Source organism: Diceros bicornis, chromosome 24 (genome assembly GCF_020826845.1).
Source record: "Diceros bicornis minor isolate mBicDic1 chromosome 24, mDicBic1.mat.cur, whole genome shotgun sequence".
Taxonomy (NCBI): Eukaryota; Metazoa; Chordata; class Mammalia; order Perissodactyla; family Rhinocerotidae; genus Diceros; species Diceros bicornis.
In genome coordinates this window covers 22,597,244-22,610,355 of record NC_080763.1, presented here as the reverse complement: position 1 = coordinate 22,610,355, position 13,112 = coordinate 22,597,244, and the positions used below count along the sequence as shown (strand labels likewise).

At 52.4% G+C, this 13,112-nt stretch overlaps 1 protein-coding gene across 1 annotated transcript in view; it reads left to right on the top strand.

The window, feature by feature from the left end:
• LTBP2 (latent transforming growth factor beta binding protein 2) overlaps window positions 1–13,112 on the top strand; it is a 106,676-nt gene that overhangs the window by 28,554 nt on the left and 65,010 nt on the right. Inside the window, exon 4 of the mRNA XM_058567366.1 lies at window positions 3,432–3,449. Within this exon, the coding sequence (XP_058423349.1) occupies window positions 3,432–3,449 (18 nt within the window). The remainder of the gene's footprint in view (window positions 1–3,431; window positions 3,450–13,112) is intronic.

Sequence of the window (13,112 nt, the reverse complement as noted above, 5' to 3'; positions counted from 1 at the left end):
TCTGCAGCCCCTCGAACACGGCTGGCCCATCAGTCCACACATTGAGTGAGTGGGCCCGGCTGTCTACCCGCCTTAACTCGTTTATTTCTCACAACTCCCTACAGCGGGTTCCTAATGTCCCTGTCCCATTGATGAGGCTCAGAGAGGTGCAGTCACTTGTCCCCACTCCCACAGCTGCCTGGGACCCTGGCCTGTGCCAAGCCTCTCTGGGCTTCTGTCTGTGGGGAGAGGGAGGAAGTGCAGCTCCCACCAAAGTCCAGCCTCAGTGGTGAGTGCCGGGGCTACTGGGTATGTGTGGCCATGTGTGTCTGCGTGAGGGTGGTCGTAGAACTTGCTGCCTCAGGGCAAGACCCTGGCATCGTTCAGCCCCCATGTCTCCCCTGGGGCCCCCTGGCCACTTCCTGACGTGTTGCTGGGAGTGAGCCACACACAGGAGTGCAGCCTGCCTTCACCCTCAGGCCTTGCCCAGGCCTCCTGTTGGGGCGTGTGGGGACTCTGCCCCAAAGGGGTGGTCTCTGCCAGTCTGGGGGAGCAGAGCGACCTCTCAGTAGGTCACTGCACCAGGCCTCCTTCCTGACGGAATGGCGAGGGATTTTCCCAGGAGGTTGAGGACCCAGATCAGAAGCAAGATACCTGGAGAGAGGGCAGCTGGGAACAGAAGGGACAATAAGAAGGTGCTAGGAGGCGGCCTCGGTGTGTGGTCGGGGAGCACTGGGATTTGGAGTCTGGCAGAATTTAAACTCTCACCAAAGTTTGTGCCCTCACCAACTAGTTATGCAAGTCAGTTCAACTCACTGAAACTCAGTTTCTTTGACTCTGAAGCAGGAGAACTAATGCTCGTCTCATAGGGCGGTTGAGAGAAGTCATTGAATAATGCACGTAGAGTGAGACACCCCATTTGCCAGGATGGGATTTTCTCCATCCCACTGTCTGGGCTTATAGATGGGGAAACTGAGGCAGGACAAAGGTTGGCAGCCAGATTGTGGCCTATCCTGGGAACCCAGGAGATCCTGACCCTGGGCCAGTCTGAAGGCTTGCTGGGCCCTCTGAGCCTGCCTCTGGTTCCAGCCACCTCCCACCCACCCCTGTCCTCTGCTCTGGGCTTCACCATGCTGCCACGTGCCCACTGCCATCTCCTTTGGGCAACACGACCTCCTGTTTGTCCTCTCTCCTCCTCATTCAAGCCCCTTGGACCCAAGACCATTCTCTGATACACCTGGGACGTGATGAAAGACCAACTTATGCTAGGAGGATTTGGAAAAGTCCCTTGTCCTTCCTGGGCCTCAGTTTCCATGTTTGTAAATCAGAGGGATAGAGTGGATCTTCTCTGAGGTCAAGAGTTAATGGTCTCAGGCGCTGGCCTCCAGCTTGGCTGTTTTCCGTCCCCGATGGTGAAATGTGCTTACTCCTCCTTTACCCCTTTCCAAGGTCGTGACAAGGACGCGTGATGCTTTTCAGTAGGGCAGACCTAAGCTGTCCCTGACAGTCTGGCTTCAAGTCCTCCCTGGCAAGGCTGCAGTGGGGTTGAACAGACTGCATCTTTCGTCCTGTGTCACCCCTTCCTCAGGGCCACAGAGTGGTGCCTCCCTGTTGGTTTGACTCAGCCCTACAATCCTGACTGGGTCAGGCTTCGGGGACCTCTGGGGCTGAGCGCCTTCCTTCTTTTTCTTTTTTTAGCCTTATTTTTTTCTGATTTGTTTTTATAACTCCAAGCGCCAAGCTTGCCCCGTGGAGTTTTTCTGGAATTCCCCAACTCTTAGGATCTTGACTACACTATTTTGAAAAAACTTAGAATCAGGAGACCCAGTTTTGCTTCCAAGCTGGGCCACTAACTAGCCGTATGAGCTTGGGCAAGCCACCTAACTTCCCTAAGCCTTAATGTCTCTATCTGTAAAATGGGAAGGACAATTCTTTCCTCACTGGGATGTTGTGAGGAAATGTGGGTGAAAGATTGCTTTGTGGACTGTAATGTGCCTTGCAGATGCTGGCTATTATTATTTAGCAGTCCTGACGGTGGGCTGGGGTATTTGCTTATGTACGGGGTTACTTTCAGGAGAAGCTCCTCACTCAGGCCCTCCCTGCCCACCTTTTTCAGGTTTTAACCTTAGGGTTAACCTTAGCAGCTGGACACCACACCGAGGGACGTACTTCACATCATAGTCTCTGTGGCAAGTACCCCACCAGTTATGTAGTGCACAGCCTGTGCAGCTCTATGTGGTGACCCTGGACCTGGCTCCTTCCCAGGAGGGAGATGTCTCCCATTTTCCTATATTTAATTATTTAATATTGTAAACCCTCAACTTGAGAGTCCCTTCATCTGGTTCACTTTTTATTTCCATGGTACTTTTTATTTTCCACTTTCTAACAAACGTATAATTTATTTATCTATTGTGTTTATTATTTATCGTCTGTTTTTCCTCAGCTACAGTGTGAGCTTCCCAAGGGCAGGGGTCTTTGTTTTGTTCACTGACATATCCCAAGCTCCTAAAACAGTGCCTAGTATGTAGTAAGCACTCAGTAAATAAATATCTACTGAACGAACATCTCTGCCAACATGCATCCCCTGTTGCTCCCTGGAGCAAGATGGTCTCGGGTCCATTCCCCTCTGAGCTGACGCTCAGCCCATCCCCTGGCGTGTCGTTGATCAGGAAGGGGCTCTCCCACTCCTCCTCAGGGGTCTGCAGTCAGGGCAGGCCAGAGCCATGCTTCTCTCCTAAGTGGGACAAAGCGTAGCCAGAGCAGAGCTTAGCAGACCCTCAGGAAAGCCAGGAGCTGGGTGAGGGGCTGCAGCAGCTGTAAAGGGTCTCCTCCCAGTTTCTTCTGTCCCTTGGGTGCTAGAAGAGCCCCATGAAGCCCCTTTCCTGGGCTGGTGGGTTTGGGAGAGGGAGAGCTCAGAGAGGAACAGTCAGAGGAGATGCTTATTCGTGAGCCTCCAGCCAGAACAAACAGAAAGGGTTTTGTTTTCTCGAGTCTGAAGTCACAGAAGCCCTGCTGCTACTTTCTGAGGAGAGTGGAAGAGAACTGCGCCTCAGCTAACAACTTCCTTCGTTACCCACGCTCCCTCTCCCTGCTGTTTGCAGGGGGTTCTGGAAGTGTGGATGGGCCACATTAAAGTTTGTGCAGGGTCCCTCAGTGCTCAACCCCTGCCAGTCCCACCCGTCGCTGCCCAGCAGAGATTTCTTGGAGGGACTGGGTGGGTCCGAAGACTCAATTCCTGCCGGGGAGAGGAGGGAGGCAGGCTGTTCTGTGCTGGACCTGTCAGTCACTGGACCCAATACCAGGAGATGTCCATCACATCATAATCTCTGTGACAGATACTCCAAGAATTCTGCAGTGTACAGCCTGTGCAGCTGTGTGTGGTGACCCTGGACCTGGCTTCTTCCCAGGAGGGAAATGTCTCCCATTTCCTCTACAAAACATGTTGCTTCAAGGCAGTCCTTTCCAGCTGGGTTTGGCTGCTGAGCCCCTTCTAAGGTTTCTCTGAAAGGGGGGTGGACCTCCGGGGCTTTGCAGAGTGTTAATGTGCACCTCCCCAACCCACACAAATACCTGAGACCCATGGAGCTCACAGCCTGTGCAGGGCCATGGCTGGTCTTGGGGTACCCGTGTGTGAATAACAGACACATGTTCTGGGCGGATGCAGCCCGGGGCATGCATTCTGGCTATGCTTTGACTCTGGGCCTAGAGGTGGTTAGGAAGGTGGGACCAGTGTGCCTTCTCCCCGGGCAGCAGAGCCTGCAAGCCTCCTTCTTCTGCCATACGTGGCCCCATGCAGACACCTCTGGGTTGGTGAAGAGGCCAGGCTCAGTCCTCTGAGTGCTCAGGGGAGAAGGGGGCCCAGGGCTTTCTAAGACCTCTGCCGCTCCCCACATAGGGCAAGTGGGCGATTCAAGGGAAATGATATCTGCTTCCTGCATCTTCCTCTCACCTTCCTCCCACTCCTATTTAAGGTTGAAGGTGGACATCTGACCTGAGATGGCCCAAGGTGGCCCCCAAATCTCTGATGAAGACTGAGTGACTCCCTTTTCCAGGATTTTCCCAGACCTGAGGAGAATTTAGGACCCCTCCCTAGGTTTGGTTCCAAAGAGGGACTCCCTCCCAGCCCAGCCCTGGCCCCAGCCCCCTACAAATCTCTGCGATATGAGCTATTCACCTCCTATCTGCCCACAGCCTGCAGCAAAGTGATGGAGAAAGCTACGGGGCTCCTTCCTCTTCTAATTCTCCTTGATCACACCATCAGCAGGATTTATTGCATCCTGCTGTGTTTCAGGCTCTGTGCTAGATGCTCTACCCTCCTCTCTCCTCTCCTCTCCTTGTCCTCCCCACATGAGCTCAGTGACATGTGGGAAGTGGATGTTGCACAAGTGTCTTTTGGCCAATCGTGTTGAGTCCAGCAGCAGAGTAGAAATGGAGTGGGGTGCAGGGCTGCACCTGCCGCTGGGACGGGGGCGAGCACCCAGGAGCCGAGGGGCAGGGAGACTCCCCAGTGCTCACCATGGCCGTGGCCCTAGCCTGACCCTAATGGGGGGTCTAGAATTGTGGTTACAGTGGTGAATATGTGGGTTAGTCTGGGGTGGGACTAGGGTTGTGGATGAGGTGACATTCCGTTTCACAACAGGGTGGTGGTTAGGGTCGGATTAGAGAACAACTTTAGTGTGGCATGGGGGTGAGCTTTTAACCTTAGGGCTGTGGTTAGGGTTGGGTGAGGGTTATGCTAAAGTATTTAGGACTGTGGGTTTTTTGAGTGTGATGTGGTTGTTATTTTAACCTACCATTTATGGAACCTTATTGAGTCAGCCAGCCCTACTGTGTGAAGCACTTCACAGGCACCACCTAACTTAATACCGAGGACAGTATGGCCGAGTGGTTAAGGGTGAGGGTCATGAGTCAGACTTCAGTTTCATCTGATTCTGTCACTCACCAGCCCTTTGACGCTGTGTGGGTTTCTTCACCTCCCTGAATTTCAGTGTAAAAATGATGATGCTAATACTGACCACACAGGGTTGTGGTCAGAATAAAATAAAAGAAAGTGGATAAAGTGCTGAGTCACATACCTCAGAGCTCAAGACTCGATAGCTGATGATCTTTCTTATCTGTATCAGTCCATCCCAGCAGGAAACAGATGGCACGCTCAATAGGCACCATTTGATACAGGGTCTGTTTGCAAAGGCACTGATAGGGTTAGAAGAAACAACAAAGGATGGGGGGTGGGTAGCTATGTAGGGAAGCCTTCAACCTTCCTAAAGGGGCAAAGGGCCAGTGGTTACTGGGACCCAGAGTAGCTCCAGCCAGAGGACGGGTAGAGGAACACAGCCACCGGCCACCCGCAGCTGCCTGTCAGTAAGGAGCCGGGAGGATCAATACCTCCACTCCCTCTGCTGCCCTCTGCCCTCGTTCTGGGGTCCCACGTGGGCTGAACAGGACTGGAAGGCAGAGGAAGAAGGAGCCTCCCAGGGCCCAGAGTGGGGTGGAGAGGGGTGGGGAAGGGCAAGTGGAAGATGTCCAGCACATTAACCAGTCCTCACATTAATGTCCCTGTGAGGAGGGTACTCTTGTTACCCCCACTCCACAATGAGGAAACAGAGGAAGGGTGATTCCAGCCCAGCTCTGCTCAAGACTCCAGAATGTGTGCTTGCAGCCATTTTGCTAAGCAGCCCCTAGAGCAGGTGAGCACGGGCAAGTGCAGAACAGCAAGCTTGGTGTGGGAGCTGCAGAGGACCGGGTCAGGCAAGACATCCAGTCTTTTCAGAAAACTACAGAAACCTGGCCAGAGCCCGGAGCAGCGTTCCCCACAGCCCTGTGTGGGGACGGAGGGGAGCTGGTTGGGGTCATTAAAACGTTAATGTATGCAGTTTCCAGCATCCCATTTAAAAAAAATAGTAACGACAAACATTTCAAGCTTGTGGCTGTACTCATAGCATTTAACTGACCTAAATCCTCTAGAATTTTTGTTTGAAAGGAAAAGGTTAGGGAGAGATGAAGCAAGAAGGGAATGGAAATACAGTCCATGCTGTTTTCCAGATTCCCCAGGGAAAGTCCGTCCCATCTGGTTGCTTTGTACAGAACTGTGGCTGCTCAGTGAATGTCACCCTCCAGGGTGTGTGTGTGTGTGTGTGTGTGTGTGTGTGTGTGTGTGTGTGTGAGGGGGGAGGGGTGTGGGTGGAAAGCTGGGCTGAGAGAACAAGCCTCAAAAATCATAATGAAGATTTTTTCAGGCCTTGTGAATTCTCCTTTTGAGCTCAAGGTTTTCAAATATATATCAGGTTTCACCCGTTGTCTGGGACGTAGAGGAAGTTTCTGATTTATGGGTCCAGTAGTTTTTCCAGTTACTCGATCTTTAAATCTGCCATCAGTTAATTAATTTGCCACTGTCAGGAACGGCCGGGTAAGCTTCCCAGGTGAAAATACTTTACCAGAGTAAAGCGGTATTGTGATAACAGTAATAAAAAAGGACTCTGCAATGTGTACTTCTTTCCACATGTGGAACTAACTGAATCAATGTCTCAGCGTTCCTACTCCTCCTCCCGCATCACTGGCACATGCTCTTGTGCGAACACACACACACACACACACACACACACACACACACTTGCACACACCCCACCTCTGGTGAGGGGCTAAGCAGGAAGATTTAAGCCTTGCAGGATAATTTCCCAGAAAAGGATTAGAAAGGGAAATGAGTTAAATGCAAAGTCATCTAATGACCGTGGTTGTAAGATTTGCTGCTTGGGACCCAGAGGGGTGTGTGTGCGCGTCTGTCTGTCTGTCTGTCTGCAGATGACATAGTGAAGATTGCTAAATGATTTCCAATAACAAAATGTGAAAACACATAGTTCCTTTGTTAGCCACATAGCTGTGGTTTTGTGTTCGTGATTCATTGTGGAAGTGAGTAGCTGCAACAGGCATTTTGTGGGGGGGTTTTTTCTTTTTTCTCCTAAAAAAATATTTGTGAAAAGTGTAAAATTCAAGGAAGTACAGTGCTTTTTGAAATGAAAAATCCCCATTCCTTGCAAAATGAAGACTGCAAATCAAAACCTCTGAAGCAACCACATTTCTGCTTCCAGCCGGTCGCCTATACTGCATTCTCCTCCAGAACCTCAGCCCCTGACCACTACCTGACATGTGCACCCACGTGTGCACCCAGTGAGGGGTCGAGGGTTGTGTCAGAGGCCTCTCAGGGGAAGCTGGTACTTCTAGGGGTGGGTATCCTCTTGAGACTCCAGCCAAGCCACACCCTTGGGGAACAAATTGATTCCACATTTCCTTCTTTTTTTGAGGTTCTTGGATCGAGGTCAGAGCCCCTACAGCAGGCAGTAGTGTGTGAGGGAGGAATTGTGAAATACTTTATGTCTTATAGTTAGGTAAGTTAGGCTTTGAATCTCAGCTCTAACACTTAACAGCTACACTGCCTAGAGCATGTGCCCTGGGCCTCAGTTTTCTCATCTGTAAGATGGGGACACCCATCACTACCTATGACTTGTCAGGAGGATTACTAATATATGTAAATATGTCTGTCATCTTTTAGGTATTCTATGAATGGCACCCACTCTTATTTGTCCCTAGACTCTGTGGTTATCTAAGCCTCTCTGGGCTTCAGTTTCTCTTCTGTAAAATTGGGGGTGTGATAGTTCCTGTAGCATAGAGTTGTTGCACTAATCCAGCGAGGTATCAAATGTAAAGAGCCTAGCTGAAATAAAAAATGAAATGCCTGTGGCAGACGCCTGACACATCATTGGCTGGTAGCTTTGGGCTGCTACATTGCTGAATGAAGACTTCTCAGGTAGGGGTCCCAGTTCTCGCAGAAGTCTCCTTTTGTCAATGGTCCTGGGATAGACTTTCAGCCCCTGGAAGAGCAGCCTGGCTGCAGGCTCCCGGGACGTTGGCCAGCCCCTGACGAGCGTATCCTTGACCGAGGCCCCCAGCTGTCTTTGTCTACAACAGGCCTGTCCGGGCAGGTCCAGAAGTGGGGTACACTCACCTGAAGTCCTAGGCCTGTGTTTGCTGTCCCCTAAGCAGGCCTGCTAAGCTCTGTGTGTGTGTGCATGTGTTGGGGGGCTCTTTATAGAGGGTAGCGGGGGCCCAAAGGCCACAAGCTGGGAACTCAGGGGTTCAGGAGGAGGGCATCTCTTGGCAATTTGGTGGTGGCGAGATGCCCGTATACCATGTTTTCCGTGGCTTTGGGAAATGGTCCTAGCTCAGTCCCCTCTGCCTAAAGGTCTCTCCTCTCCCTCCTCTTCCTCTAGTCTCCTGGAGCACCTGCCAGGTGCCCACAGGCCCTGATTTGTGTTCTTCGTTTCAATGGCTTCACCTCTCCAACCACTTTCTTTTTCCATGCACTTCTTTGTAGCTCATATAGCACCAGCGTACAGCTTGTGGGGAGAGTTAGGTGCAGTGGTGGGAGGGACGTGACGAGCTTCAGAGTCCAGTAGACCTGGGTTTGAATCCTGGGTTTGGCCATTCATGAGACCTGTGAGCTAGGGCCTGCGACTCGCCTTCTCCACACTGTGACTGTCTCATGGGTGCTGTGGGGCCAGCGGGACCTGCCTCGCAGAGCACTGGGGGCCCTTTCTGAGGTGATGTTTGCTTAGTGCCTGGTGCACAGTAAGCAGAACAGTGATTTGATAAGGTGGGCTATGTGTGGAGTACTGTGGCTCCAGACTTCACCACCTCACCCTGCCACCCCCTCGGGACTGCAAATACCCTGGGATGGCCTCTGAGAGGTGGGTGGGGGAGGGGAGCACTCTCGGCCAGACAGTGTAGGTGATAGAGGCAGGTGGGGGGCCTCCAGGGAGGAGTTTTCCACGATCACCTTCCTAAGAGACCATTTTTAACGCTGTTCCTTCCTAGTGAAAACACTTTCCTTCAAGGCTTCTCTTTATCATGAGATCCACAGGATAAGGCCTGAACTCTTGGCTCCACAGCTCAATCCCAAAGCTTAGTTCTCAAGCCATGATATAGTGTAGAGGTTTCGAGTACAGGCTCTGGAACCAGAATATCTGCAGGCTGTCTGTGTTTAACTCCTAGCTCCGTTAGTCATTGGCTTTGTGAGCTTAGGCAGGTTACCTAGCTTCTCTGTGCCTCATCTGTAAAATGGGAATAATAATAACACCTACTTCCTAATTTTAATGATGATTAAATTAGTTGATATGTGTAAAGTTCTTAGAATAGTGCCTGGAACGTAATAAACACAATGTAGCTATTTGTTACATTTATTTTGTCCTTGGCCCCTCCCATTTTCCCTTTAACCCGACAGGCCTCCTTACTCCTTGAACACCACCACCAGCACATTCCTGAATTTGTCCCTTTGCACTGATGGTTCTCTCTGCCTTGGGTAGACTCTGCACTCCCCACCCCTTCCTCCACTTCACATCACACTTTTTTTTCTAGAAAGCCTTCTCCAGGCATCCAGCCCCAGGGCTGCACCTGCCGAGGGAGGCCTGCAGCATCTTGGCTGGGCAGCTCACCCGGCCGTGAGACTCCTGGCACCTGCGGCTTTTTGCCTCTTGGATTGTTATGAAATGCTCATGTGTCCCAGGGCCGCTGAGTATGGCTGTGTGTGTTGTGCCCTGCACAAAGGTGCTGGTCAGGGGATGAATGAGGCTAAAATGGAGCCTGCGTTCTGCTCGCCCACCTCCTGCCTCCCTGTCTGGATTGTAAGCTCTCGGCAGGCAAGATGCCTTTTCCACAGAGCCCACGTGGGACCATGCATGCACCTTTTGAGGCGCTCAGAAGGGCACCTTGGAAGTGGTTGCATGATGAATTCATGACATCTAGGTTGACAGGTGAGCTGACAGGTCTTCCTGGGGGAACTTGGAGCCAAAGGCTTCAGGCTGCCTGCTGGCCCCGGCTGGCTGTGTGGGGCCCAGCCAGGGCTCGAGGATGGCTCCAGTGAGGCAAGAGAGCTGGGAGAGGCCACAGAGAAGTTCAAAGTTCAATGGGATGAATATTTTGGGGGCAGCAGCTGCGTACCCAGCGCTGTGATGACTCCATGGAGAATATGAAGAGGGTAAGACCCAGTTCCTGCCCTTCCTCTCTGGGGTTCTGTGTTCCTGGCCAAGGTGCAGCCCTTTGGGTGGTCCTGCTGGGCCCAGAAGGGGGCAGAGCAGCTCTTGGAGGAAACTTTTCTCCTGGTGGGAGGGAGAGGGTGATTGCCCCTGCAGGCTGATACTTGGGCAGAAAATGAGGGGCATTTCCTGAGGCCCTGGGCTGCCCCTCAGGGCACTTCTCCTCCGCATCTGCCCCCTGATGCACCCCAGGCATGATCCCAGGGCCTGGCAGCCCACTCTGCCTTCCTGCCCTGCTCCCTTGTCCATCCAGGAGAGAAAAAAGTGAATGCAGAGTTTCAGGGAACAAGGGCTTGGCAACCTGGCAGCCCACAAGGCAGGCAGCTCAGTGGAAAAACGTTTGCAGTCGACCCAGTCGTGAGGAGTCCGGAGGGTGGAGGAGAGAGATGAGGTTCAGAGGGGTCTCCGGACCCTTGGAAGACACGCAGCACCTACTTCAGGGCCACTCTAGAGGCAGGGATTAGGCCTCAGGCCAGGGCTGGGTGCCCCACAGACATTCCCAGGACGTGCACAGCTCCTGTAAACCTCTGCCTCTTATTTACCTGCAAGGAAACAGAAGTGCTATGTTTCCTCCTGAGCCAACTGGGAGAGCAGAGCAGGGTGCGGTTCTGGGCAAAAGAGACTCCCCCAGGGTTCTGCCCCATCCCCGCCTCCCCAGCCTGGTGGGGGCATCCCCTGGGGTCTGTGCCAGAACTCTAGACCTCTCAGACCTGGGTGTGGCCACAGAAAGAGCTAGAGGTGCAGACCTCAGAGCAGGCGGATGTGACTCACAGGCAGCTGAGCAGGGCTGGGTGGGGGCCCCGGGCCAACCAGTGAGGCTGATGGGGTTGGGCAAGTGGGCACAGCAAGATCAGCTGCAGAACAGGTCTTGAGACACTTGGGGGAGGCCTGCTGTTGGCCGTTTCAGGAGGGCACCAGGGAGTGAGGGTGCCCATGTTGACGATGCCACATCAATACCAGGCAGCAGGCGGGGGCTGGGTCCCCCAGGGTGTGGCCCCACTGAGCAGGCCACCCTACTTGTCTCGCAGAAGCCATGGGCCCAGAGCCCCGCCCTGAGCAGGAATGCCTGTTGCTTCCTTTCTGGCACCCGGGGACACAGCTCCACAATTCCAGGGACAGGGCGCTCCTGCCTCTCCAGGGGCCACCATGTCAGTGGTCAACTCCGGCTCTTTAGAAGTCCTTCCTCATGCTGTGCTGAAACCTGCTTCCCTGTGACATGGTCTTGGGTCTGTCCTCTGGAAATCCAGTCTCTTTCCCGCCACAGCCCTCCTGACATCTGATGACAGATAATGCAGTTTGGGGGCAAGACAGCAAGGTTTAAGAAGGTCTGATTCCCGCAGGCCAGGACACTCAGGGAACCCAAGTGCCTGGGGTATGAACGAAGCCTTCAAGGGACAAAGAATGCAGTGAGGGTAACCAGGGGAAACTTCCAACCACATGGTTACAGGCCAAGACAGACTTTCAGGGTTCAAACCCCAATTCTTCCATTTTCTATATTGCATTGTCCACTGCAGTAGCCACCAGCCACATGGGGTTATTTAAATTTAATTTAATGTAAAACTCAGTTGCTTAGTCACACCAGCCGCATTTCCAAGTACTCAAAAGCCACAGGTGGCTAGTAGTTAGTATATGGGATAGCACAGACTATAGAGCATTTCCATCATCAGAGAAAGTTCTATTGGACAGCACGATCCTAGATGAATGACCTTGGACAAGTTCTTTAACCTTTCTGTGCCTCAGTCTCCTTTTCTGAAAAATGGGGTTACTAACAGTACTTAGCTCTTAAGGTGGTTGTGAAGAGTAGATAACATCATGCCAGCATAACAATCAATACACAGCACAGAATTAGTGCTCAGAGAATGCTCATTATTATCGTCTAGCACAAATTGGGGAGGGTTCCAGTCCTCCCCTCCCCACAGTGACACCTGGGAACCCACCATCCTGGCACCTCTGATACCCAGAGGCTGGAGAGTGATGGTTGCTGTCTTAGCCCAGCCTGAGTCTCACCTGCTCAGCCCCCAAGCTACGCGTCACCAAGGCCACAGTGTCTCCTCCCCTTCACCCACCAGGGCTGGGTGCCCTGTTGTTCCCTGCTAGGGCAGGGCATGTTTGTGGCAGGGGCTGGAGCAGGGTGTCTGGAAACACTATCTTGGGTCCTTGGGAGTTCAGCACAACGGCCATCTGACTGTGGGCTGGATGTGAGGCCTGCCTGGCCAGCCGGGAGGAGAGGAACAGAGCCTGCTAGGGCTTCCCCCTGCCTTACCAGCACCCAGATTCTCAGGGGAGACTGAGCCACTTGGAGGTGCCAGGGCATGTTCACCTGTAATGAGCCGGGCCTGCAGTCACAGGAAGGCCCTTTGGCCAGAAGCAGAGATGGAGTTCTGCAAATGCCCTCCTGTCTTGGTGCTCTGTCCCCATTCCCCTCCTACCTCTCTGGCTGCTCCCTCTCTGGCACCGTCACAGCCTCTTCCTCTGTCTGCCCCTCAAGCGTTGGCGCTTCCCAGGCCCCCTCGTCCGCCCTTACTTATTCTCTCTTTACTCCTGTATTTCTCAATGTTTAGGTGTCAGAGCTCCTGGAAGTCTTAAGGAATCCCATGAACTATCAATGTAATTAACTCCATGATTAGAGCTGGGAAGAGTTTTATTAGCAGAAACTATGATGATCGTCTGTGTGTGCAAAACGAGAACCCTGCTATAGGCACACTCACTTATCCATGAAAAGAACAAGCTGTCAAGTGAAGTGTGGTGGGCTGTTGCCACATTTTTCCGTTAATATTCATTTACCGCTTGTTCATTTGTTTTATTGTGTGCTAGCAGACAAGTGGTAGCAGGCGTCAAAGGTTGGAGATGAATTTTTGGGAGCAAAATTTAAAACTGAGACCAGTCTGTTCATTAACACATTTTCCTCCTTGAAATTGGGAAGTGTTCGCAGAGTCAGTGCCTCAGTCCAGCAGTGGAAGGAGCTCTGAAGCGTGGTTTGTTCTGCAGGCTCTCCCTGAGTGATATCATCCCTCCCCTTAACTCTGTAACCCCCACCTCCAGGCTTAT